Source organism: Theropithecus gelada, chromosome 5 (assembly GCF_003255815.1).
Source record: "Theropithecus gelada isolate Dixy chromosome 5, Tgel_1.0, whole genome shotgun sequence".
In the NCBI taxonomy this organism is placed as follows: domain Eukaryota; kingdom Metazoa; phylum Chordata; class Mammalia; order Primates; family Cercopithecidae; genus Theropithecus; species Theropithecus gelada.
In genome coordinates, this window is record NC_037672.1 from 105,540,185 (window position 1) to 105,567,012 (window position 26,828).

At 41.9% G+C, this 26,828-nt stretch overlaps 1 protein-coding gene across 1 annotated transcript in view; it reads left to right on the plus strand.

The window, feature by feature from the left end:
- Nucleotides 1-4,699: 4,699 nt before the first annotated feature.
- Nucleotides 4,700-26,828, plus strand: part of HADH (hydroxyacyl-CoA dehydrogenase) — a 46,237-nt gene continuing 24,108 nt past the window's right edge. The window contains 2 exon segments of the mRNA XM_025385223.1: nucleotides 4,700-4,973; nucleotides 24,204-24,332. Of these exon segments, the coding sequence (XP_025241008.1) occupies nucleotides 4,842-4,973; nucleotides 24,204-24,332 (261 nt within the window). The 5' untranslated portion in view covers nucleotides 4,700-4,841.

The window sequence follows — 26,828 nt, forward strand, 5'->3', positions numbered from 1 at the left end:
GATATAACAATAGCTAAAAGGTTATTGGAAAATGTGTTTCCCTTACGGGGCATTGCTGGAGAAATTTCCAGCAACAGAGGTATGCAATTCACTAGACAAGTTGTAAAACAGTTAAACAGGTATTATAAACACAATAGCATAGGAAAAGCTAACTGAATTGATTGGATTCCCTTGGTCAAAGGTATTACTGATTGATGGCAATAAGATCCATTCCCACTGGAAAACATAAATTGACCCCTCATAAAATAGTTACTGGAAGGCTTATGCTTCTAATAATAAAGTCTCATGTATCTTCCACTCTTACAAACCCTGACATGACTTAATAGTGCAAGGCTTGAATGCATTCTGAAAAGGATATTTTTACTAAGTGAAAGAAGTCCTTCGTGACTCACCAACGGATGACAACCAACTGTTTCATAATATAGAATCTGGAGGTGGGAGTCTTTTGGAAATAACCCCAGAGAAAGACAGTACTTGAACTCAGTTGAAACGGACCATACCAAGTTCTTCTCTGCAGCAAACTCCAAGGCCTTGAATCTTGGATCTGCATTTCTCAACACAAAAGAGCTCCTGTAGACTTCTGGAACTGTATACCTGTTGGAGACCTTGAAATAAAGCTGACTGGGGAAGTTTTTCCCTAGAAGCACATGGCATCCTATATGTAGACAGCTTTCCTAATATTGCAGATCAAGAGTTCTTTGCTATCATGAAAGGCTTATCTTTTTTTTCCTTTTTTCTCTATTTCCTGCAATACGAATTCCTTCCCTTTCTTTAGGAAAACCTTAAATAATGCTAGACCTTTTTTGAATTATATATGTATGGATATGTTATTACTATGTATTTCAGAACTTGTAAGAAATTAATAGAAATCTAATAGTCCTGGTATAAGGCTATTAATCATAATTCCAGTTGTTATCTCAAAATGTTGTATGCAACAGAAATAACTGAATTTCCTTGTCAACTTGGGACCACACTCTGTGGATGACTTTGGCAAAGTCTTATGGTCTCTAAGAAACCAAAGTAACTGTTGGATTTATGAGCTAATGCCCAAAAATCTGGAAACAATTTCATTAACACTAATGCCTCTTTGTGTTCCTAAAGACAGTCACCCTGCAACCCCAAGGAAAGAGAGGAAAGTCATCCTTGATATGCTACACATCACTGCTACTTGCCTTCCTACACTTGCTGAAAATAGTATCTTGATCTTTCCAGTTAATAACTGAACTGTCACCAAATATAGAACATCTGGATAGAGGGGATTGGTCAATGGGTACAAAGTTACAGTTAGGAAGAATAAAAGCTGCTATTCCACTACACAGTAGAATGACTACGGCTAACAATAATGTATTGTATATTTCAAGATAGCTAGAAGAGATGATTTTGAATGTTATCCCCAAAAAGAAATGATAAATGTTTAAAGTGATAGGTATATTATTTAATAATTACCCCAATTTGATCATTGTTCAACATATACATGCATTGAGTCATCCCCATAAATACGTACAATTATTATGTGCCAATTGTCAATAAAAGTAAAAAAAAAAAAAAAAAAAAAACCATCAGAGTGATGCCTGCAAAAGTTATCTTGTGCTTCCAGGCATTGCATACTCAAGATGCTGGGGACTACCTACGTAGGTATGAATAATTGCTCGTATGATGTCACTGGTTTAAATCTAGGAAAGTCTTTTTACTAGATCTAGTGGTTTGCACCCTTACAACATGCTATACAGGGACCACAGAAGAGTAAGTTTACCACTGGACTTTGTTCAGGAGCTATGCCAACTTACGGGTGGACAAACTTAACTGACCTCTGCTCAAACACCACTAAATGGCCCTCTTTTCAAGCTTCCAAGGGCCTATATTGGGTTGGTGGATATCTGCTTACTCTGTTGTTTCCCCACTGGTTCAGATCTTGCTATTTGGCCTGGCTCGCTCCTACATCCAAAGAGCTTTCCGTGAAAGTTCCCATAATACCTTCCATAATCAGAGGTTAAAGCAGTCAACAACCAAAGTTACCACCAACCTAAAAATAGATGAAGATAAGTTAGTTTCTACTGAGGAGAGGTTCCAATGGAGTTGCTGAAACTTACTCTTGGCCTTAGCAGAGTGCCTGTTGTATGGAATTTGAAACTAATCTGTAAATTGGGGAAAATCTTGAATTTGCAGGCAGTCAGATTTCCCAGGGGTTCAGGGGGTAGAAGCTACTTAAATGTTTTCAGTGGATGAAAACATTTGTGTTCAACAAACTTCATGGAACATTACACAGCTTTGGATCCCCTCTTTGCTTGTGCTGGGGGCTTTTGTATGGTGCTGAATAAAACTGAATGTTGCACTTATTTCTCCTCTAGTTTTACTGCTACAGAAACCTTAATTTAAAAGGTGGCAGATACTGCTGTTTCTCTAGACACTGCCGCTGAATATATTAAGGAAACTTCTCAAGGGAAAGGAACACATGATACATTTATGGGAGCAGCTTATAGTGGGTTTGCAGGCATCCTGGGTAGTGAAAGACAAGCTAGGCTATTTCAAACTTTTCTAATCTTTATGTTTCTTTAGTGGGTCTCCAGGTTATTATAACTTGTGTTGCCAGGTTAACGACAAAAATGGATACCTCTTTATTTCAGGCCATCAGGCTGAATCAGGTCATTCAGTGAACTATGGTCCTTGTAAAAAGTAAAGTAGAGGGTCCTCTTCAAAGACTTTCCTCTCCATCTCATTAGAAATAAACAGTAACCTCTCTCAGAAGCAAAATTTGTTCAAAGACCTGTGCTAACATTCTTAAGTATCTGTTAGCTGTAATAAAGAAATCAATGTACTTTTATGTTTTTAGCTCCCACAATTTAGCCTAAATATTTGCCCTGGCATGCTTATACTGGTCCAAGTGAGCATTAGGTCATAGCCTGTTCCTCCTTATTTGAAAGTGTTTTTACCTTTCTCAGCATTCCACAAGTTAATTCCTCCTTCCTTTGTTCTCCTCTGCCTTTGCCTCTTTTAAAAAGTTGTAAGTTACTAGCCAATCGGGACAAATACAGAATATGAGGTCCCGTTCCAGCCACTGGAAATCGGACACAGCAGTAAGGTGGACGTGTCAGGTTATAAATGATCCTGTCTCCTTTGTTTCGTGTACTCTCGTGGCAAAACTGCTGGTGAGTGTATCCTTTCTGCAGAAAGTAAAAATGGCCTTGCTAAAGAAATTTAATTTATGTTCAAGTGCTATTTCCTTATGGAACCGAGAAACAAGCATTTCTAACAGTCCTTAATTGCCATAATGCCCTAAATTAGATTATGACCAACTGGACTCAAATACTTTGAACTATCTTTATTGCCTGAACTTTGAAGTGTTTGATTTCGATCAGTTTGCGGGCACTCCTGTTAAGGTGTGTACCTCAGTTTATTGCTATTCTCCTCCTCGTGGCCATAACAGTCTCCCTGATGTGTTGTTTCCCCTCAAGAGTCTTAAATGTCTCTATGCAGCCATCCTTTGTACACCAAATGGTGTTATTACAGTTAGAATAACAACATGAAGAAATTATAATCACTCAACTAATTTGACATTGTGACTTCCATACTGAGACAAAACAAGGTTCTGGTCAATCTCTTAAAAATGAGAGGCTGAACCAAAGCAGGAAACTTATTAAATTAAACTTGGCCTAAAGTTGCCTCCCTACCTAGCAAAGTATAATCATACTTAATATGTAAATACACTGCAATGTAACTTGAGAGTATGTTCTTCTAACAAGTGGCCAAGTCTTGGCCAATCACAGCAGCGGAGCTTTTAGCCCGTTACAGGCTGCAAAAAAAATCTGTCTATAAACGCTGCTTGCCCACTGTTACCGGCTGGAGCTCTCTGAATCTTTACTGATTCAGGGTACTATCTGATTCATGGTTTCTTCGCTCAGATAAACTCTGCTAAACTTAATTTGCTTAAAGTTTTTCTTGTTAACAATATTTAAACATAAAGCAAATAAATTAATAAAAATCCTATATCATTAAGTTACAGTAATTAGAAAGTATTCACCTGAGTGAGAAGACTGGCCAAGTTGCTATCAAGTCTTCCATTATTTGACAAGACATTTCTTTCCTATGCTTTCTAAAAGTATTGGTTATTCCACAAAGGTTGCTCTATGACCTTAAACCGTCCACATGTTCACTACACTGATAGACGTCCAATGTTAAGATGGGAAACTAAAAGTCAACTCTCCCTTTACCTTCCCTGAGCCTGATTTTTGCATTGGAACTCATGGGTCACTAGACATTTGTTTTGGGTGTTTGCAGTCTAAATTTCTTTCCTTTTTAGGGGAAACAATCACTGTTCACGGGATTAAAATAATCCCGAGTTGATTATTTGGTGACATCAACCAAGGGTGCACATTTTGGGTCCGTTACCAACACAGCCAAGCAGCACATATTTCTTCAGAGCCTAGATATGCACACGTCATCAAAGGATAGCATTTACAAAGTCAGCACGACTCACTTCATTGAACAAGGGGCCAGTGGCTTTTCAGAAGAAGGGTCTGTTCTCGGCCCCACACCAGAACGCCAGGCGCCAGGTCCCGCTGCTCAGCAGGTCTCAAGCCCGGACTCACTCGGGCCTGCGGCTGCTGACATGACGAGCCCGCGCACGTATACCCGCTCAGCGCTGGGACTTTACGGCCCAGTCCAATGGGAGGAGCGGGCCTCAATGCCCCGCCCCGCCGCCTGGTGACGTCACGGTGACGCCAGGGGAGCTCGGGAGGCAGGGCCGCGTAGGTCCCCACCCCCAAAGGCTGGCTTTCCGCTGCTACCCGCCAGGCGCATCTTCTCCGCCCGCGTCTCGTCGCTGTCGCCCCCGCTGCCACACCATGGCCTTCGTCACCAGGCAGTTCATGCGTTCCATGTCCTCCTCGTCCACCGCCTCGGCCTCGGCCAAGAAGATAATCGTCAAGCACGTGACGGTCATCGGCGGCGGGCTGATGGGCGCCGGCATCGCCCAGGTGAGCGGCCCTCTCTGCAGCGTGCCCACGCGCATGGCCGCCCACCCTGAGGTGGAAGCGCTGGCGCGACCGGCCGCGAGGGGCCTGCGCCAGCCCGACACCCGGGAGTTTTCACCCCGCCCCTCCCCGGTGTAGTTGAAATACCTCGCTTCTGGGCCTGTGAGGGCCCAAGTCTCACTCCCCTCAAAATTCAGGGTTCTGGGCCGATCCTTAGTTTCCTCGTTTGGAAAATTCTGGCCGCTCCCAGAGCCCGCTGAAGGTTCCGCGGAGAGTGGCGGTGAATGCATTTTGGAACCGGGCCGTGCGAGAGAAGAATTATATGTGCACAAGGTTCAGGCATAACGCGTTGGCTCCTGCTCGGCTCAAACGGGAGTTTGCTGCCAAAGACGTGAACTGCGATCGATCAGTTTTAATTTTATTTTATCAGTTATTTTTGATTTTTATTCTGTAATTGTGCAGTCTTTGTCAAAGTAGTTTTCTCTCCTAAACGGCCTCCCGGTTCTCCCCGGTCTTTCCTTCGCTTCCTGGGTTGTAAAGACTAGTAATAGTGATGACTTTTGTAACACTTGGTAAAGTCATCTAATGGAAGATTGCTGAGGTCCTGGTTTTGACCTTTGAAACAGTGCCGGCTGTGCAGAGTTCTGAGCTTGCGATTTTGGCTCTGCAGCAGAATAAGTCTCTCTCTCTCTTTCTTTTTTTTCTTTTTTTCTTTTCTTTTTTTTTTTTTTTTGAGTCGGAGTCTCACTCTGTAACCCAGGTTGGAGTGCAATGGCGCGATCTCGGCTCACTGCCACCTCCGCCTCCCGGGTTCAAGCGATTCTCCTGCCTCAGCCTCCCTAGTAGCTGGGATTACAGGCGCCCCGCCCGGCTAATTTTATATTTTTAGTAGAGACAGGGTTTCACCTGGTGGGTCAGGCTGATCTCGAAGCCCTGACCTCAGATGATTTGCCCGGCTGGCCTCCTGAAGTGCTGGGATCACAGGCGTTAGCCTCTGAGCCCAGCCGGAACAAGTCTCTTACCCATTGTACATCTTCAGGACTTTTCCGTTGTTCGGCTGAGCTGTGGTTGAGGCTCAGTTGTGCGAGTGATTGATTACCTGGTTACTGCAATGCTTGTACTTTTTTGTTTTTTAATTATTCTATTTCAGCTCACATTGGAGAACCATGGTTTTCGTATCCTAGCTGATTATATTCTTAGCATTTCAGTCCTTTCCAACTTGGTTTGTTGGGCAAGGCGGTTATAGTCATCTAGTTTTTCTTGGGGACAGTACTACAGTGGCTACAGTCATGAGAGAGTTTACCTTTTCAATGTCTTATTTCCAGCCAAGTCCACGCTTTCGTGCTTGCTTTTTAAAAACAAAAACAAAAAACCTTTTACCATTAGGTATTGTATATCTCAATTTTCTTCTCCTTGGCAAGTTTTTTGCAACACTTTTATTTGATTGCATTTTCTTCTAAAATCGATATCCCTGTTATGTTTTATTTATATGAATTCTTACAGTCTCACATTTCCTCTGAGACCATAATTTTGGACATACATTGCCATTTTTATTGTGTGGATCCCCTGACTGCTAGGTTATAGTATCCCCATAATCTATGTTGTACATGGGCTGGGAGGAGTAACTCCCTTTAACCTAAAAGTTCCACACATTTACACTCGAAAGTTTAGTTTGAGTGTGTTTGTATCCCCAGGCTCCACCAAAATCTCCCAAGGCTGTGAGAGTGAGATTTGTTGTGAGCAGGAATAGAACAATGTGTTTTTTAAAAACATTTTGACAACATCTTAGTAACAAAATATTAGGGCCTTAAGCAGCCTGCAGGAACATTGTGGGAAATGGGTCCAGAAATTTGTGGCTGGTGTCCTTGAAGACAGCAGTGGAAAGGATTAGAAACTAAGTAGAAAGCGTCACTTCAACTTTTGTAGAAAATCAGGGTGCTTAGTTCTTTGAATGCTGCATCCACCATTGACCAAAAAAGGATGTTGTGTTGCATTAAAAGGCAGAGGGGCAACACCTAAAATTACGGGTATGGTGTTGGAGCTTTCACCTGACAAAGGAGTTAGGAGAAATGATGGACATTAATGGAGAACACAGGCTTGTGCTTGTCAATCAAACTCTTAAATAGTTGGACCAGGGAGTGCCTTTTGAAACTTAAAGGAAAAAAAGCTATTTATGCCATAGGCTGGACACATAATGGAATTGTCATTCTGAAAGGTTATAACGACCAGAAATCTATAAAGTGGACGACCATGAGAAACAGTAGTTGCATCCTTATGTAACACAGTTTGGAAAAGCCTCAGTTACTTTAGTTGACAGCTCCAATCCTGTAAAACATTTGTGAGCAATGCTTTCCAGTGGTTTAGCTGATCTGGTTTTGCACTCTACCCTATAGCATATAGTTCTAGGCAGTATTGCTTCATTTTTTATGCTCCTTGACCAACAGCTTTTGGCATAGGGTAAATCTGTTTTGCTTATTGAGTGCCAGAGACGAATTAATTGATGTGTTTTGAGTACAGATGGGCTGCAGTTCAATATAGGAAGTTGGATGGTCTGCATGCTAGCTCCGCCTCACACTGTATTAGCATGAGAAAGTTACTTTACCTCTGTGTCTCGGTTTTCTCATCTCTAAAGTAGTACTAATACTAGTACTGGCCCCATAGGGAGAGAATTGAATGAATTAGCATATGTCAAGCACTTACACAGTGGTCTGGCACATAATAAGAGTTCACAGAAAGTTAGCTGCTTTTGTAATAATTATCTTCGGCCAGGCATGGTGGCTCAAGCCTGCTATCCCAGCACTTTGGGCGGCTGAGGCAGGCAGATCACCTGAGGTCAGGAGTTCAAGACCAGCCTGGCCAGTATGGTGAAACCCCATCTCTACTAAAAATACAGAAAAACCAGGCATGGTGGCATGCGCCTGTGGTCCCAGCTACTTGGGAGGCTGAGGCAGAAGAGTCACCTGAACCTGAGAGGCAGAGGTTGCAGTGAGCCGAGATCGCACCACTGCACTCCAGCGTGGGTAACAGAGCGAGACTCCGTCTCAAAAATAAATAAATAAATAAATAAATAAATAAATAAATAAATAAAATCATCATCTTCATTGCAGTTGTCCTTGTCCTTTTGCCCTTTTCCCGTCATATCCACTTCCGTCCTGATCATAGCTGCTGAGGTAGGCCTGTAATGTTTAGATGGAGAATATTGGTCATGATTCCCTGTTCCATCTTGCTTAATCTTGAATGCACATACCCACTGATGCAGCAGCGGGTATGTTTTTTCAGGGACCTCTGAAAGGAAGGAGAGCATTTTTTACTTACCCCCCATTTTATTGTTAAACTGTAGTAAAGCCATAAAAGTACAATCACAAGCCAGTATCGAGGTTATATTACTAATTTTCATTAGCTTAATTTTCTTGAACTTTCTGTCGTAGTTTTAATGTTAGTCAAGGTGCAGTTCTTATAATTGTTAATAGTTTTATTTGTCATTTTAAACACATGTTCCAGTTTGTGCTCAGCAGGATGGAAAAATAAATAGATTTTGTGGGAGCCTGATGCATTTCTCAAGCAATTAAGCAATGTAAGACACGTTCAGTGCTTAATTACATTTGATCAGAGCACAGGCCATTTGTACATGTGTGTTTTCCGAGAGTATCTACTTTGCCTGTCATTTCTTTTGTTAGTTTTAAATTAAAAAAAAAAAAATCCCTTAGACTGCAGGTTAATATTTAAAGTTAACTTGTTTCATGTGTTTGGTTATTATACACTTCTGACTTGGTTTTGATTGCTAATTTATCTTCACTGGATACTTAGGCCAGCAAAGAAGCTTATAGGATTAAATGAGCCTTGAGTGAGGGACAAGTTGTTTTTTTGCTTTATAAGAGGAAAAAAGAAAGGAAGAAAGCTAATAGCTGTGTGCATTTCTCCAGTAATGAATCCTTTCTAAACTTTGCTTCATATATTGCATTTTTTCATATGAGGAGCCCAGAGAGGATGCATAGCTTTCATTAGATTACTTGTGAGGAGCTGGTGGGCTCCCTGGGAATGGGGCACTTGAGATGTCCCACTTCAGACACTTACATGCTCTCTGGTGCAACCTTCTTTTTAGTGCACTACACTTCTTTGAGGAAGTGAGAAAGTTTGCATCTTAAAGGGGGTTGGGGGTAGGTTCTTCTCTCCCAAAGCTTGCTTTTTTTTTTCCCCCTCCTTTTTAAAAAGCAAAAAGTGCATATTTTTTTCTAGAGAGAGCTTCTTTGACTGTTAAAAACAAAGTAAGGGCAGGGAGAGCCTGCTACGTAGCAGGCATTTTGTGTTACTCTACCATGCTCAATAAGGATTCAAATAGACCTGAAAGCTTCTCCCCAGCCACTGGATTTGTTCTCTCATCTCTTTTCCTTGCCCCCAACTCTGCATTTTCTGATGCTGAAAAGGAGAGTGATCAGAGTTGTTTCATTTTTTTTTTTTAGCTTTATTCTCTTCTTCTGTGAGTACAGCTCTGTTGAGGTTTGCTTGCAAAGCAGTGCAGACGCCTAGGAGAAGTTTCAGGATCACAGGAGACCGGCACAGTTACCTGGCTGTAAGCTCTCCTTTTGACTGTTCCTTATGGAAAGAATATTTGTACTCCCAGTTGTTACCTTCCTACTGAAGGGCATGAGATGTGTCTGTTTCTTATGAAGTTTTCCCCCCACTTCCTGAGTTGTTGCTTAATTCTTTGTTGGGCTGTTCTCTGCTCTTGGTTGAGGTACTGGGATGTAGAACCACCCTCTATTAGCATATTAGTTATTGGACTTGGGGTGAGGTTGAAGATACTGTCATTCCTAGAGGGTAGAAGAGGTAGAGCTGACAGGCAACAAACAGAAAATAATGCTATGGGATATGTTTGGACATTTTGTAGAGCAGAAATGGCACTTCAGTCAGTCAGGTTTTGGCGTTTTCCTGCCATGTCCTGCCTCGAGCTTTAGTCACTTACCCCTTGAGTTTCTTCTTTCTTTCCCTTTCCCTTCTTTCTTCCTTATCTGTGGTAGGCACACACACCTCACTCGCTAGTTCTACTGGGATCACAGGAAGATAATGTGGCTGTTCTCTGTGGCTCTCCCTGTTATATTCATGATGTTATTATTTCTGGTAGTGGTATTTTAAGCTCAAAAGTACAGGCTATGAGGTCCCTGCCAGGGTTTAGATGCTAGCCTTCCTATCCTGCGTTTAGGAACCTTGGACGAATCACTTAACTCCTCTCTGCCTCTTTACTTACCTGGGAATAATGAGACTCACCTCACAGTTGTGAAAGTTAAATGAACTAATATACAAGCTCCTAGAATAGCATTAGTATATTTGATAGTAACTGTCCGATAAATATTAGCTGCTTTCACATAGACCCTCAGACCTGATCTAGTGAGGATTTATCTTACATTGTCTTCACTGTCTGAAGAGATTTGGTATAGGGAGTTCCAGCAATTCTAAAGATGTTAAGACTTCTTTATGTGGGTTGTTGAGAAAGATAATCTTAGTGTACTATTTACTGGTTTCTGTAGAGCTAAAACCACTCTACAAAATGTGACACTTTATTCTGTTCAAAGAATTTTGATTTCTTTGATTTCATGTGACCGTTACAGTAATCACCCCTGCAGAGATGGTTCCTGGGGTCAATGGTTACAGGCAGAGCCGGGGCCTGAACTTGAGTTTCTCTTTTGTTCTGCTGCCTATAAATCCCCAAGGCTGAATTCAGTTCTGCCTGCACCTCTGGCATGTGCTATATTGTGGGGAGAAGTGGGGCATCCATGGCAGAGGATCCTCTGTGGCTCTCTGGAATCAGTACATCCCAGGTTGACGTCTCCTTGGCTCTGGACTCAGTTAGTCACCTGCTGGTCGTCTCCCATCAGGGTGCTGTGCTGCCATCCTTCTGCCCATCGTAGACTCAAACTCCCCTGCCAAGACCTAGTTCATTATGTTCCCTCCCTTTTACCCCTCCAGCTTTTTCCAGAGAGCTTGCTCCTCCTGTTGCTGCAGTTGTTCTTCCAGCCACATGTACTCTGAAGATGGGATCACAATCAGTGTCTTCATACCAGAAAAGGCTCTGTAACTTTTCTGTCCAGGGAGGGCTCTTTCCTCTGCCTTCTCCTTTGCAGTTCCTAGACCAGGTGTGTTAACCTGAATTGTCATGGGAGCCTCTTAATTGGTCCTTTCAGCAAAAACTAAAATAAAAAACCCACTCATCATGACAAACATTGTCATATTAGTCTTCCTAGAGAGACATTTGGATTTATAACTCTCCTCTACCCAGAAAGTGTCCAGCATAGCAACATCTTCCAGGGATTCTTAAATATAACGATGCTGTTGACATGACTGGTTATCCCTTTACCTTTTCAGAATTTGTAGGAGGTGAGAAGTCTGGGAGAGGTTATCTAGGTTATTATGAAACCTACACACTTAATGAATTTTTTAAAAAACTGTAACAGAATTCTAGTCTAAAAATGGGGGCATACTTTCTTTGCTTTTTAGAAATACTTTTTGAAATGTAAAATTTCAAAATTTTGAAATGTAAAATTTTAAGTCTAATAAAGGAGGCTGGCCAATTAATTTAACTGTTTCAAGAACAACCCAGGCCAGGCGTGGTGGCTCACGCCTGTAATCCCATCACTTTGAGAGGCTGAGGGGAGCAGATCACTTGAAGTCAGGCATTCGAGACTAGCCCGGCCAACATAGTGAAACCCAGTCTGTACTACAAATACAAAAATTAGTCAAGCATGGTGGCACATGCCTGTAGTCCCAGCTACTCAGGAGGCTGTGGTGGGAGAATTGCTTGAACCCGGGAGGCAGAGGATGCAGTGAGCCAAGATCACACCACTACACACCAGCCTGGCCAACAGAGCAAGACTCCTTCTCAAAAAAGGGCGGGGGGGGGCATCCTCAGCAGAACACCTTTTGCTAGTTGTTGAAGTCAGGGAAGACAACTTGTGCTGATGGCAGAGTTCAAGACATTATACAACCAGAAACAAGCATAAACCCAAAAATGCCAGCCCTGAGAGATGCAACTGACCTATGACTTTTTTCTTCTCTGGATCAAATCATGAGAACCGTAAAAGGCAGGCCTTGCTGTCAAGGCGCGGCAGCCTCTGAAGCACAGTGGGCCTCAGGGAGCTTTGACTCAGTCTACTTATTCTGGGGATCTGGAGAAAGTCAGAAATCAGATGTGGTAGGGTTTGCATAACTTTGGGATTTTCCGGAGAGAGGATGAAAACGGTGGCCCTCCTTGTAATGTCTGGGCACATGGGACATCCAGTGGAACTGTTGAGGAAGGAGATAGAAGGGAGACCAGTCACCACGCCAGCTGATGTAAGTCTCATAGACTCACCACTCAAGTTGTGCTTCAGAGAAAGCTGCTTCAAGTCTTGATACATTTACAAAGATAAATAAATCCACTGTGCTTCTGCTTGGCATGTTTACTTGGTCCTGTGGTCAGAGTACTCTGGGGCTTTGACAAGTGTGCTAAACACTTAGCCTATTTTTACAACTCTGAAGCACCCGTGTCTAAAAATACTTCCTCTCTGGCTGAGCCTGCCTTCCACCAGGCCTAGAAAAGTCGTGGAGCTGAGGACATAGCCTTCATATAATTTTATTTTTCCATTGCAGACTGCTTGTCCTCAAGGTCTTACCAGCGTGTAGGTCCCTGTAACATAAAACATGAGTTCTCAGTGGGTTGATTTAAATTATGATCACTCAGGTTAAATTGTCAGGAAGAGTCCTCCTCGTTTGTTGTAAAGATAACAGATGTCTATGAGAGGAGAAAAATAAGGCCTTTGTTTTTTTTGTGGTTCACTCCTCCACTGCCTTCTCCTTCCCAGAAAGTTGGCGGTAACTTGGGTGTTACTACATAACTCATAACTCAGGAGAACAAATTTTACTTGTTTCTTTGCAGTTCTTTTCTAAATAAGAGCTTAGGTTATCAGGAGAGGCCATCAGCTACAGCAGTGGAAAGAACCACCAGGTCTCATCTTGACTTTACCAACAAATGTGTTTATTCAGTCAACATTCCCTAAGGGCCAGCCACAGCCAGGCAGGGTCTAGGTTCTCTGTACAAAGATGAATGACATTTGGTCAAGAGCCTACAGTAGAGGAGTTCAGATTACTGTAACACAGTTTGGTAGGTGCTGTGGTACACGGATGCAGAGATGTTACAGGGCACATGGGGGACATCTAGCTTGGGGCTGAGAGGATCTTGGGGAGTAGGCTTTCTATCTGGAAATGATTCTTTGTTTTGTTTTGTTTTGAGACGGAGTCTCACTCTGTCACCCAGGCTAGAGTGCAGAGGCATGATCTTGGCTCACCGCAGTGTCCACCTCCCAGGTTCAAGCGATTCTTCTGCCTCAGCCTCCCGAGGAGCTGGGATTACAGGCACACATCACCATGCCTGGCTAATTTTTGTATTTTTAATAGAGATAGGGTTTCACCATGTTGGTCAGGCTGGTCTCTAACTCCTGATCTCATAATCTACCCGCCTTAGCCTCCAAAGTGCTGGGATTACAGGTGTGAGCCACCGCGCCTGGCCGATGCTTAGGCTTGGTTAATAGGTGAAGTTGGGGAGAAGGTGAGGCCAAGAGAAGGGCTGGAGTTGAGGGGCAGATGTAGGGAGCTACCAGCCTTGTGGTAGTGTTAAGACTGTCATGCATGAGGCAACAATGAGTGGTGTGTCTGGAGAGGAGGTGAATCCCAGTCCTTTAAGGGCCTTGCATGCCATTTGTAGAATTTAAGCTTTATTTGGTCATGGGGAGCCATGGAAGTTTGGTGGAGTAAGTGACACAGACAGAATTACCTCACACAGAATTGCATTTCAGGTGGAACACTATTGCCTATATGTATGACACATCTTTTTTTTTTTTTTTTTTTTTTTGAGACGGAGTCTCACTCTGTCACCCAGGCTGGAGTGCAGTGGCACAATCTCGGCTCACTGCAACCTCCGGGTTCAACCCTCCTGAGTTCAAGTGATTCTCCTGCCCCAGCCTCCCAAGTGGCTGCGATTACAGGCATGTGCCACCACGCCTGGATAATTTTAGATTTGTTTTTGTTTCAGTTGTGGTAAAGTACACATAACATAAACTTTACCCTCTTAACCTTTTTTTTTGTTTGTTTTTTGAGACAGAGTCTCATTCTGTCATCAGGTTGGAGTGCAGTGGCATGATTTTTGGCCCACTGCAACTTCTGCCTCCCGGGTTCAAGCAATTCTCATGCATCAGCCTCCTGAGTAGCTGGGATTACACGTGCCTGCCACCACACCTGGCTAATTTTACTGGTTTCTAGTAGAGACAAGATTCCGCCATGTTGGACAGGCTGGTCTCCAACTCCTGACCTCAGGTGATCCACCTGCCTTGGCCTCCCAAAGTACTGGAATTACAGGTGTGAGCTACCATGCCCAGCCCCTCTTAACCATTTTTAAGGGTACAGTTCAGTGGCCTTATATATTCACATTGTTGTGTAATCATCAGCACTATCCATCTCCAGAATTCCTTTTCATCTTGCAAAATTGAAATTCTGTACCCATTAAACAGCAACTCCCCATTCTCCCTGCTCCCATCCCTTGGCAACCACTGTTCTGCTTTTTTTCTATGAATTTAACTATTCTAGTTACTTCATATATGTGGAATCATATAATGTTTGTCCTTTTGTGACAGGCCTATTTCACTTAGCATAGTATCTTCATGGTTCATCCATGTTGTAGCATGTGCCAGAATCCCTTTCCTTTTTCAGCTGAGTAATATTCCACTGTATGCATAGACCACATTTTGTTTATCCATTCATCTATCAATGGACACTTGAGCTGCTTTGATTTTTTTGGTTATTGTGAATAATGCTGCTTGAACATGATTGTACAAATATCTGTTCAAGTGGCTGTTTTCAATATTTTGGGGTATATGATTTTTGATGAATTGCTGTACTGTTTTCCCAGCAGCTGCGCCATTTTACAGTGCATCAGCAATACACAAGGGGTTCCTGTTTCTCCATGTTCTTGCCAACACTTGTTTTGTCCTTTTTTTCTTTTTTTTCTTTTTTTTCTTTTTTTTTTTTTTTTTTAGTAATAGTCATCCTGATGGATATGAATAGATCAGAGGTTTTTAACATTATACTGTGATGGACATTAGAGATTTCATTAATCTCCTTAATGGCTCCCAGAAGGTTGGCGAAGATTCCTTCTCTGACCTTTGTTTTACATATTGGCCTTCAATATGCATTCTTAAGGAGAAAGGTGTTCATGGCTAAAATGTTTGAGAGTCCCACACTGAATGATCTCTGGGTTGCTTTCTCTCAAAACTGATGATCCTGATTAAACAATAAATGCTTTTGCCAGTCTCTTAAAGTAGTTGAGAAACTAGGTGTCTTAGTTTCCCTTCTGTGATAGAGAAGAAACCTGTGCTGGAGAGCAGTGAGTTTGTGTGTCTGTGGCCATCTCTGACCTGATTCACACATGTGCCCCTCACAGACAGGCGCAGACACAGGGTTGGCATGCCTCTGGCCTTACGTACAGCCTCTTTGGTGAAAGGTATAAGACACATTCACATGTTGGAGTGAATTAAGCTCACATCCATTGTGAAATCACAGGGCTGGGTACCGCTTAAAGAATATTGATCTTGCACTGGGCAACACATGGCAACTGCCCTCCATTTCCCCTTTTACCTAGCATCACAACCACCAGTACTAGAAAGCAGTTAATCTGCTCACCAAAATAACAGAGAGAGACTTTTGTAGCATTTTTTCCACTCGGGAATTGACTAAAGACTCTGGCTGTTAGCTCCTTTTTTTCTTACTATCCTTTTCAAACTAATAATGTGATTTCTCATAATTTTAAAGTAACTTGAAGCTTACACAAAGTTTGTCATAAAGGTTTCTAGCAACAAAACCAGTCATGACTTCTTGAGAACTTATTTCTAAAATAATTTACAAATTGAGGCTTATGAAAAAATAGCTCTGTCATTCAAGTATTCATTTCATGAGTATGAAATATCTCCCTTGTGCTAGACATCTGGGCAGGTAAAAAGTAAGATGCGATTGCTGCTCTTGAGAAACCCACTGTCTAGTGGAAGAAGTACAGGTATGAACAACTAATTGTAATGTAGGCACAGACAGCCTACCTGTCATATCTGGGATTTGATCTGAAACAGATGAAAGTTTTAATAGTTTACATACCTTGCCTTAAAGTATGGTTTCTAAATACTTAAGATGTGATATGACATATAGTGTGTATATATATATCTTATGCTAAGGAAAAAGGGACATTAAAAAAGCTTATGTTAAAAAAAGATATATGTATACATTGTACTGCCTTTATGTTTATGAAATTTGTATTTACTGGAAATACTAGTTGGCCTGCAGATAGGAGTGTGCCTAACCACCCTATATTGGGATTTGTGGTAACGGCAGCTTGAGAATCTGAAGTGGATGATGCAACAGCACTTTTGAAAAGGTCTCTCCATGCTATCTTGATTTCATCATCTAAAGTTGGTATTGGCAAAGAGAAGATAAGTGTTCAGATAAGATAACTGGATATCCCAGTTACCCTGATTTGATCATTACACATTTTAGGTAAGTATCAAAATGTCATATGTACCCCAAAAATATGTACAGCTATTACATACCAGTTTTTTAAAGAAAAAAGGTTGGTATGGTTAGCTTTTCTATTTCAAGTGTATCATTCATCTTTCACTTCTGGGATTTCTCCTATGCTCTGGTTGGTTAATAACTTTTATTCTGAAATCAGTGAGATTCTTATGATATGAAATAGTCTATAACCAGTTAAGTTTGTATTTCTCTGTTCTGTTCACATTCTGGGGACTGGGCTGCCATTACATAACTGAGCAGCCATTGGTGGTTCACACCAGCTGCACACCCAGTTATTTTCTTTCAGTATTCCTGTGCAAAAGATCTGCTATATCTGTAAATCACTAGAGGCACAAAGAAGAAGTGATTACCTCTACTAAGGGTTGGGAGAAGTTTCACTAAAGGAGATGTGGTGTCCATATTAGATTATGAAGAGTTGAAGTCCATGAATTAGCAATGAGGGAGCAGGACATGTCTGGCAGAGGAGACCACATGAGCAAGGGCACAGAGCCATGAGATAGCACAGAGGAGGGAGACGTGTGGTGTGGCTGGGGAAGACTACAAATCAGGTTACTACTGTCCTAAGCATTTGTTATTTAGCAGTTATTTATTGAACAGCTATCATGTTCAAGGCATGTGATAAGTACTAAGGGATACAAAGACCAAATCAATTTCAGCCATTAAGGGATTTTAAATCTAGGAAACAAAAAACCCCAAGCTATTGTGATGTGCCAGGCATCACTGCAGGTTTTTGACTTGTATTAACTCATTTAACCCTCCCAGAAACCCTATTGCCCCTGTTTTATAGATGAGGAGACAGCCTGCTGAGGTTAAGGAATGTTTTCCATCCCCCCACTTGGCACACAGGCTCTGGAGTCTGGCCCTTGCCTGTCTCGGTGCTGTTTCAGGCTATTGCCCTCAGACCCCCCATGTCTTCCAGGGTCAAGAAAGGTGTGTGCACAGGCAGCTTGAGCTCCCTGTCACGTGTAGACAGAATAATGTGCCTTCCCCAAAGGCAGTTATGAGAATCAGAGGGGATAATTTATGAGAAGTGCAAGCTGTCTGAGAGTAGGGGATTTTGTTATGTTCACCTTACAGGGTAGGTGTTGAGTCAATAGACTGTAGTCAGTGAAGGAATTAATGCAGTAGCATGCCTAGTGTGGTGCTCTAAGTGGTAGTTTTGGTCCATCCCTAGGGGAGCACAAGTCTTGGGCAAAGGATCAAAAGCACATACCTCTGAGAAGCCAAGTGTTTTTGTCTGTAACCTTTGATCATTCAACGGGAAGCATTTTCTAACCTCTGCATTTTTTTTACCCTACAAAGGCTTCCTTGCTGTCCAAGTTGTGGTATACTCCAGTGTATCTACCTGGCTTTCAAGAGAAACATAGCACTTCTTGTTCTGTTTGTAGCCTCAAACCAACATGTAACCAAAAGCTGTGAATGAATAATCACTTGAAGGACTCCAGATTTTATTCAGGAGGAATAACTGGAAACCATAATCATGAACTTCCATATCTGTCATAGGAAAAAGGTTGACCTCAGCAGCAATGAGGGATAATTCTTTCAAGAAAGGAATGAAGAAAGAAAGATAGAAAAGAGATTTTTAAGGTCAAAAAGAAGCAGCTGAAGAATGTGTGTAGGACAGCCTTAGGAGTTACTACACTTCAAGACCTGGGTGTCTGCTAGAGGAAGGAACATTACCCTGCGGGGATGATGTTTGAGTTTTACTTTAAGAAGATGAAACAAATATCTGTTAAGGGTTGGGAGAGCTGAGCTTGGAGGCTGAAAGCCCAGCTGGGAGGCTATTGTTAAAGAGGTAAGATGCCCCTAAACTAGTGTTCAGGGTGTTATGTGGTACTAAAAGGAATGTTAAACCAAGTGATAACACTGTATTCAGTTTAAATGTTTATTTGATACTGTAACTTACCATATACACCTTTCTTTCTTTCTTGTCTGTATTGGATATTCCTAATCAAGATACTTCTTTCTTAATATTTGATCTTATGGTTGCCAAAAAGATTAGATGAAGCCATTGTTTTTCAAACTAGGGTCTTTGGGGATCTAAAACTTACATTAAAAAAGTCTTAAAATTTGCCTCTTTTTGGATGATCCTAGAATTAATATAAATGTATTCTGGATGATTTGAATGTACCAGGCATAATGAGATCTGAGATACCCATGCCCTTATGTGCATTTGTGTTCATATTATTTGTGCCAAGTGAAGCCACAGTGTCTCTTCCAAGGACATTTTGCCTTGAGTTGAAGAAAGAAAAGTGGTGGGAGAATGGAGCAATTACAGGCACTTGATAATGTTGTTGTTAGGACTTTGAATGCTAAAGAATGGAGCTTCACAATGGTCAGTACGGTATTTATGTTGTAAATGTGTGTTGTCCAGATTCTTTCTTTGGAAGAATAATTAGTTATAGGCATAATGGTAACTGTGATGAATTTTCCTCTTCCAAATATCAAAAACAGTCATATGCTCATTTAATCCAGATTTTAATATCATAATTGTCTGTTTCAAAAGAACAAACTACATAACTGTGAAGTGACGCTTCATTAAAATTGACATTTGACCTTGGAGAACTGGTTAAATAAAATTAAATGAGATAGGATAGGCCTGGTGTCTGGCATTTGGAATGCACTCTCTATCGGAGCTGGTACTAGGGCTGGCAAACCTCAGTGGGCTCTGGTTTCAGTTGGTTGTGGAGTCTTTCAAGGAATTTCTTCTCTAGGAGATTCAGGATTTTCTCTCAGCATTGTGGCCTGGGGAGAAGAAAGGAGGATCAAAGCTCAAAGGTGGTGGTTAGTCAGCCAGGAGCAGGCAGGTGACCATCAAGGATCTGTACAGGGGATGGTAGATGCAAGTGTGGCCAGACGTCAAGGCTAGAAGAGCACTATTGCAGAGAAAGGGGCTGGAACAAACATAATCAGGGAAACAAGTGCAGGGCTTGACCTTCAAGAAAGGAATTAAGAAGCAAGCTTTATGTAGGAGTGATGGAGCAAGACCCTGATGTGAAGAGTCCCAGGCAGGAGGCCTAGTGGGGCTTGACCTTTCCTTGGGGAATGTGTGGGGGAGGAGTCTTCCCAGTAGTATCTTCAGGATAGCGTCTGGAACTTTCAGAGAGCAACAGGAATACTTTGGAACTCAATTGGTTTAGAGCTTCTCAGTGGTTTGAGGAGATAGATGGCAACCCAGGAGTGGCTGGTGTAGGCAGGGATAGGGATCAGGGCCAACAGGTCATTTTAGGGCAGTGCTCAGCACCTGGGGGTGTTTTTAAAAGTAGGAATGACTAGGCACCACCCCAGGCTAGAGGAATTCAAATATCTGTAGGTGGGGCCTGGGTTTTGGGCTTTTAAAATATTCCCAGTTGTTTCTAATCTGTGCCAGATTGGAGCACAGATCTTAGAGCAGTGGTTCTGAAACCTTGGTGAGCATCAGAATCACTTGGAAGGCTTGCTAAACCGCAGCTCACTGGGCCCTACTCAGAGTTTGATGCATTGGGTCTGGAGTGGAGTCTGAGAATTTGCATTTCTAACAAGTCCCTGGGTGATTGTTGCTGCTGGTCCATGACCCACACTTTGAGAACCCCTGTCCTAAAACCACAAAAGGGTGAGGGTGTTCTGTGTTGCTTTTGAGTCTGTAATACTGACATGGAAACTGTCATTTGTCTGGGTAGGTGCTCTTGTTTATCGAGTAATTTTTGCTATTACTGTGACTTTGATTGAAGCTGAAGGATTCTTGTTGAGGGTGTGTATTAGTTTCACTTAGTAGCCCTGCGGCCTTAGACACGTTATTTAACCTCTCTAAGCATCAGTTTTCCTCATCTATAAAATGGATTAGGGTTGTTGGATTAATCAGAAATAGTTTTGGAAAATGCAGATTATGAACCTGGCACATAGTAGATGCTCAGTACGTGGCACCTCTTATTTTTGCTGCATTTGGCTTCTTTTCAAAAGCTTCTTTCTGAGGGTAGGTAGAGATTGACTTCTCTTGGCTGTCTCAGCTCTTAGAGATCTCATAGAAGAAATAAGACAAGTGCACTCATAATTCAGAAATAAATGATGTGGCCTTCAGGTGGCCTATGGCTGCTCACCCATGCTTAAGAGTGTCTTAGCCTTTCGAACCAGTCTGGGATAAAAGTTGTGCAGTTTTTATGGTCCAAATGAGAGAAAGGAATAGCCTATCTAATATCTTGAGTCCATCTCTGTGATGGCCCATTTAGACTAACGCACCAGCAGGAGATGAACACCAACTCCATGTGGATAGATTAGTCAAAGAACATTGGACCTATAATCCTGTGGATATTTTATTAAGCATCTAATATGTACCAGGCATCAGGTTTGTATGTTGTTCATGCATTGATTGCTCACTGTGGGTCATGGGTCGGGCACTGGGGTTTGTAAAGATGATTAAGACTTGAGGTTGCCCTTAGAAGTTGCTGACCTTGTGTCTCTAGGGTATGACTGTAAGAAATGATGGCAAGGAACCTTGCACTTTTAGATTGATCTCTGCACGTGGGTAAAATGAAAATGCTACTATAACTTGAAATCACTTGAAGTTATGCTATAGTGGTAGTTTATTGCAACACAATAAATTGTGACCTGCATCACAGAGATTTACCATAAAATGGAAAAATTTAAGGAGAATTAAAATTTCTCTTGTTTACCTGTATTTTCTCCTTTCAGACCTAACCATATGCACTTTACATTCAAGCAGGAGCATCCTTTCTATCTATGTCTGTGAAATGTCTACACTATAAGATTTCTTTTGTATTTTCCTGAAGCTTTGTGAGATAATCAAGGAAAGAAAAGCTAAAGTAAAAAGAATTTTTTAAAAAAAGTCTGCCAGGAATAACCATTTACAGCATACAATTGTTGCCTTCTCACTAGACCAGGTATGCAAGTGTAGGCATTTTGGAGAGTCCAAAATTATAGAAAATGCTCCAGCCTTTAAACTGAAGTAGGGAGAAAAATTGAGCTTTCCAACCATGATGGGAAGGGAGGTCAGAGGCACCTCGTTCTAACTCTCGTTTGGAGTTTAGGCACAACTGATCAGCATTAACGGTGAAATAGAGACCAAAAGACTGACAGAACAGACTCTTCGTAGAAACAGGACCTAAGGCCATGCCAGGCAAGCATTAAGTCATGCCCTGCAAACCATACTCTTGTTAAACAGATTTTTAAAATTAACCTACTATAATGTGGCTTACTTTCCAACTTCTTGTATACCATCATGTGACAGCAGACTCCCTTTTCTTAATTTGAGCATTCTTTTGTACTGACTTCAGGTCTTGAGACAAAGCTTAATTCTTTCAGCCAATTGCTAATCTGAAAATCTTTGAATCCACCTATGACTTGTAAGCTCCAGCTTAAAGATATCCCACCTGTTTAGGCTGAACCAATGTTTACTTTCTGTGCATTGATTTCTGATGTTACCTACAATTCCTGTCTGCCTAAAATGGACAAAACCAAACCAAACCAACCCTGACTGCCCACCAGCCCACCTCCGGCACTCTCTCTCAGGATGTCTTGAGACTGTTCTCTGGACCATCATCACTCACTGGCTCAGAATAAATCTCTTTAAAATATTTTTTCTGTTAACACAGGAGAGCTCATTAGAGTGTCCAGGTTTTTTGTTGGGATTGGTCATGTAACACCCCTACCTGGCAAGTTTGAAAATTCCATACTCAGAAGGAAAGCAGGTATGCATCATAAACTGCATTGTTTGCACACACAGTCTAGGCACAGCAAGGCATACTTATCAGGGAATGCTGAGAACCCTCCTGAAAGATCTAAGTTCCAGATGGCAACCAAGGGCCAACCTTGCTAACAGGCCTTTTTCTAAGGATAGCAGTTTCAGGCCTGCCATGTTAAGTCTTTTCTGCACAAAATTTGCTCTTGCTTTTTTACATTGAATTTATTGAATTGGAGGTTCAAATTTGCATCAGATGATTTGAATCATTGACTAGATGGGCCTTGGTCCATTGCCACTTAGAGGAAAACCTTGGTTTGGATTGATGAGGGTTTTGCTTTGGGGGCATTGTTTTACTTTGCTGCCTGCCTGCAGCCTGTGGAATGTTTCTGCTGATGGACTGGTTTCCTGCTTGCCTCTGTCCTTGTATCAAGATAACTCATTCCCCGTTGTTCTGGTTGCCCAGTCCTGGTTGTCAGACTTTTTGGTCCTGGGAGCATTTTCATGCCTTGGTTCCCAGACGGTGCTGATGCAGCCTATGGGTCCACAGGCTCAGACATGAGCCCACCGTGTGCTGCATTCTCAGGGAGCCATGAGTGCAGTTGAAATAACCTTGCATTTAAAACCTGTCTTACCAAACTGTTCTTTGGAAATCTTGCCTTGGGATTTGAACGTCTTTGCCTTTAGGTTTTGCTCTTTTGTTTCTGTTTCTTTTACTCTTTGGCTTTCTGCTTTTGAGTTTTGGTTGCCTGGCTTCAAAAATCTTATATCACAACCATGGTTTGGGACTATTTCTGTCATCTCCTTGTTCTTCTCTGGGCAGGTTCATTCCAGATAACTTGCCCCTCTCCTGCACACTGTTGGTATCATCGAGGTTCCAAAGCAATGGTTTTGCAGGGGGCTTCTCGGATCCCGAGGGGCATCTCAGTTCTACTGTCCTCTTGCATCATTTATGATTGTATTAGGTCATGCCTGTCCTCTTGCTTCTGTCCTGAACTGATTGACATACACATGCCTGTAAGGTGATCAAGGTGACCCAATGGTTTGCTTTTAGCCACAATACCTATTCCATGATCCTTGCTGAAGCTATTGCCAGACAGTGATGAAATAGGGATTGATTTGTCACTCACTGTGACTGCACTTAGCTGGCTGTGTGTGAGCTTGGGCAGCTTCACTAAACATACCCTGTACCCTAGGATTCCTCCCTCAGCCAGGGTGGCATGGTGAAGGCAGGGAATTGCCCATCCTAAATTAGCTGATCCCAAAGACTTCATTTTCATGGGAGTCTTGTCACCAAATAGCCCTTGGGGACAGGAGTCTTTTTGCCACCATTATTAGAGTTTGAAGTCTTACCTATTGCTGATTTAAGGGCTGCAGAAGAGAAGGGCCAAGAGGCCAAGCTGCACAAGGGGCTCCAGCTCCAAGGAGAAAAGGATGGTGGCTGGGGAGTGGGTGCTCTGGGAACAGGCTGCTGAGCACTTTGAAATATGGCTAGTGCCACTGAGGAACTGAATATTTAATTTTACTTAATTCCAATTAATTTAAATAGCCACTTGTAGCTAGTAGCCCCTGAATGGAACAGTTGCAGTGTTAGAATCAGTACAGAGAAGTATCTAAAGCGTGGCCTTCAGGACTTTGATTCAGATTCCGGCTCTGCTGTCTACCCATTGAGTAACCATAGGGACGCTTCTTAACCTTTGACAGTTGTTTTGAGAATTTGCTGTATTCAATATAAAGGGTTTAGAACAGTGCCTCGCAAGAAGTGTGCGTTTAGTTAATATTGACTTCTTGTATGTTCACTCAGTAGTTTGAATGGAATGATAGTAGAATTCATGTGGAATATGAAATGCCACTGCTTTTTGGGGTGGGGTGGGGTGTGTGTGTGTGTGTGTGTGTATGTGTATGTGTGTGTTATGTTTTCTTTCTTTTAAAAAGAAACTGTTCTTTTGTTGCTCTAGGTTGCTGCAGCAACTGGTCACACAGTAGTGTTGGTAGACCAGACAGAGGACATTCTGGCAAAATCCAAAAAGGGAATTGAGGAAAGCCTTAGGAAAGTGGCAAAGAAGAAGTTTGCAGAAAACCCTAAGGTAATTTCTTATTATTGATGTCTTTAAGACAAGTCCTCTGACTGCTTTACATTTGCAGGACAATGGGGGATTTCTGGCTTGCTTTCTTTTTCTTTTTCTTCAGTTTGTTCATGTAAAACTCATTTTTCCATAACTTTAAACCAATATAATAACGTAATTATTAAACATTCGGGGGTACTGATTACAAAACAGGAGAAGTAAATAACCATTTTGTTGGGTAGGATTTAAGGTTGAGAAGAAAGCTTGTACAGGTAGTGAACTCATTCTAGAAGAACACTGAGAATTTGGAATTGAAGAACACTTGTTTTGCTAAAAGGATGGAAGAAGAAATGGGAAGATAATTTTTATATTACAAGTTAAGAAGAGAATGATATAATAAATATGGTATTTATAGAAACTAAGAGTGAATAATTCTGCTTTCCAGGAGCAGAAGAGATAGAAGAATTTGAGGAACTCCGTAGAGGTTGGGAAAAAACAGCATGGTGGGATGAGAAGGAGTCAGTGACTGAGGGCCATGCTGCTTTTTCGGTGCACTTTCACGTAGGAGTTTGCATTTAATTAGAAATACAGCACAAATCACCCAAACAAATTTTAATTTACCTTTGTCATCTTATTGAAGTTGCTTAAGATTGATTTCCTTGGGGCTTGGATAGAATTTCTCACTGTATGCAGACAGAGAAAAGTACGCATAGGGCATTTGTTGTTTCTCACTTCAGTTATCTAAGGTGGTATATCTAGATGCTTTTAAAAAATTTTTTTATTATGGTAGAATATATATAACATAAAATTTGCCATTTTAAACTATACAATTCAGTAGCATTAATTATGCCTGCACATTCATACTTCATGTAAGTGGAATCATACAATATTTGTCCTGTGTCTGGCTTATTTCACTTAGCATAAAGTTTTCAAGGTTCATCCATGTTGTAACATGTGTCACAACTTCATTCTTTTTTTTTTTTTTTTTCCTGAGGCAGAGTCTCACTCTGTCGCCAGGCTGGAGTGCAGTGGTACAATCTCGGCTCACTGTAGCCTCCAACTCCTGGGTTCAAGCAATTCTCCTGCTTCAACCTCCCGAGTAGCTGGGATTACAGGCGTGCACCACCATGCCCAGCTAATTTTTGTATTTTTAGTAGAGACGAGGTTTCACCATGTTGGCCAGGATGGTTTCAATCTCTTGACCTTGTGATCCACCCACCTGGGCCTCCCAAAGTGCTGGGATTACAGGTGTGAGCCAGCACGCGCCAGCCAACTTCATTCCTGTTTATGGCTTAATATTCCACTGGATTATTATCATATTCCAATTTAATATTCCATTGGATTTATACCACTTTTTTTTTAACCCATTGTATTAGTCTGTTCTGACATTGCTAATAAAGACATGTCTGAGACTGGATAATTTATAAAGGGAAGAGGTTTAATTGACTGATAGTTCCACATGACTGGGAAGGCCTCACAATCATGGTGGAAGGTGAAGGAAGAACAAAATCATGTCTTACATGGCAGCAGGCAAGAGAGAGAGCATGTGCAGGGGAACTGTCCTTTATAAATCACCCCCCCCCACGGAGCCTGTCCCATGACATGTGGGGATTATTACAATTCAGGGTGAGATCTGGGTGGGGACACAGAACCAAACCATATCACCCATTTATCTGTTAACGGAATTGGGTTGTTTTTACCTTTTGGCTATTTTGTATAATGCTGCAGTGAACATTGGTATACTATTGGTTTGGAGTCTCTGTTTTCAATTCTTTGGGTTATATACCTATAAATAGAATTGCTGGGTTGTATGGTAATCCTATATTTAGCTCTCTGAGGAACCACCAAATTGTTTTCTGTAGTGACTGTACTATTTTACATTCCCATTCCCACCAGCAGTGTACGAAGGTTCCAGTTTCCCCGCATCCTGGCCAACACTTGCTATTTTCCATGTTTGTTTTGTTTTGTTTCTTACTGTAGTCATCTTGGGTGTGAAGTAGTATCTCATTGTGGTTTGTTTTTTTTTTTTTTTTTGGAAATGTGGTCTTGCTCTGCTGCCCAGGCTGGAGAGCAGTGGTGTGATCATAGTTCACTATAGCCTTGAATTCCTAGGCTCAAGCCATTCTCTCACCTGTCCCTTATATTCTTCTTTTTTTGAGACGGAGCCTCGCTCTGTAGCCCAGGCTGGAGTGCAGTTGCACAATCTCGGCTCACTGCAAGCTCCGCCTCCCAGGTTCACGCCATTCTCCTGCCTCACCCTTTTGAGTAACTGGGACTACAGGTGCCCGCTACCACGCCCGGCTAATTTTTTGTATTTTTAGTGGAGACGGGGTTTCACCATGTTATCCAGAATGGTCTGGATCTCCTCCCGAGTAGCTAGGACTATAGATGTGAGCCACCACACCCAGCTAATTAAAAAAAAAATTTTTTTTTTAGAGATGGGGTTGTACTGTGTTGCCCAGGCTGCTCTCAAACTCCTGGCCTCAAGTGATCCTCCCACCTTGGCCTCTCAAAGTG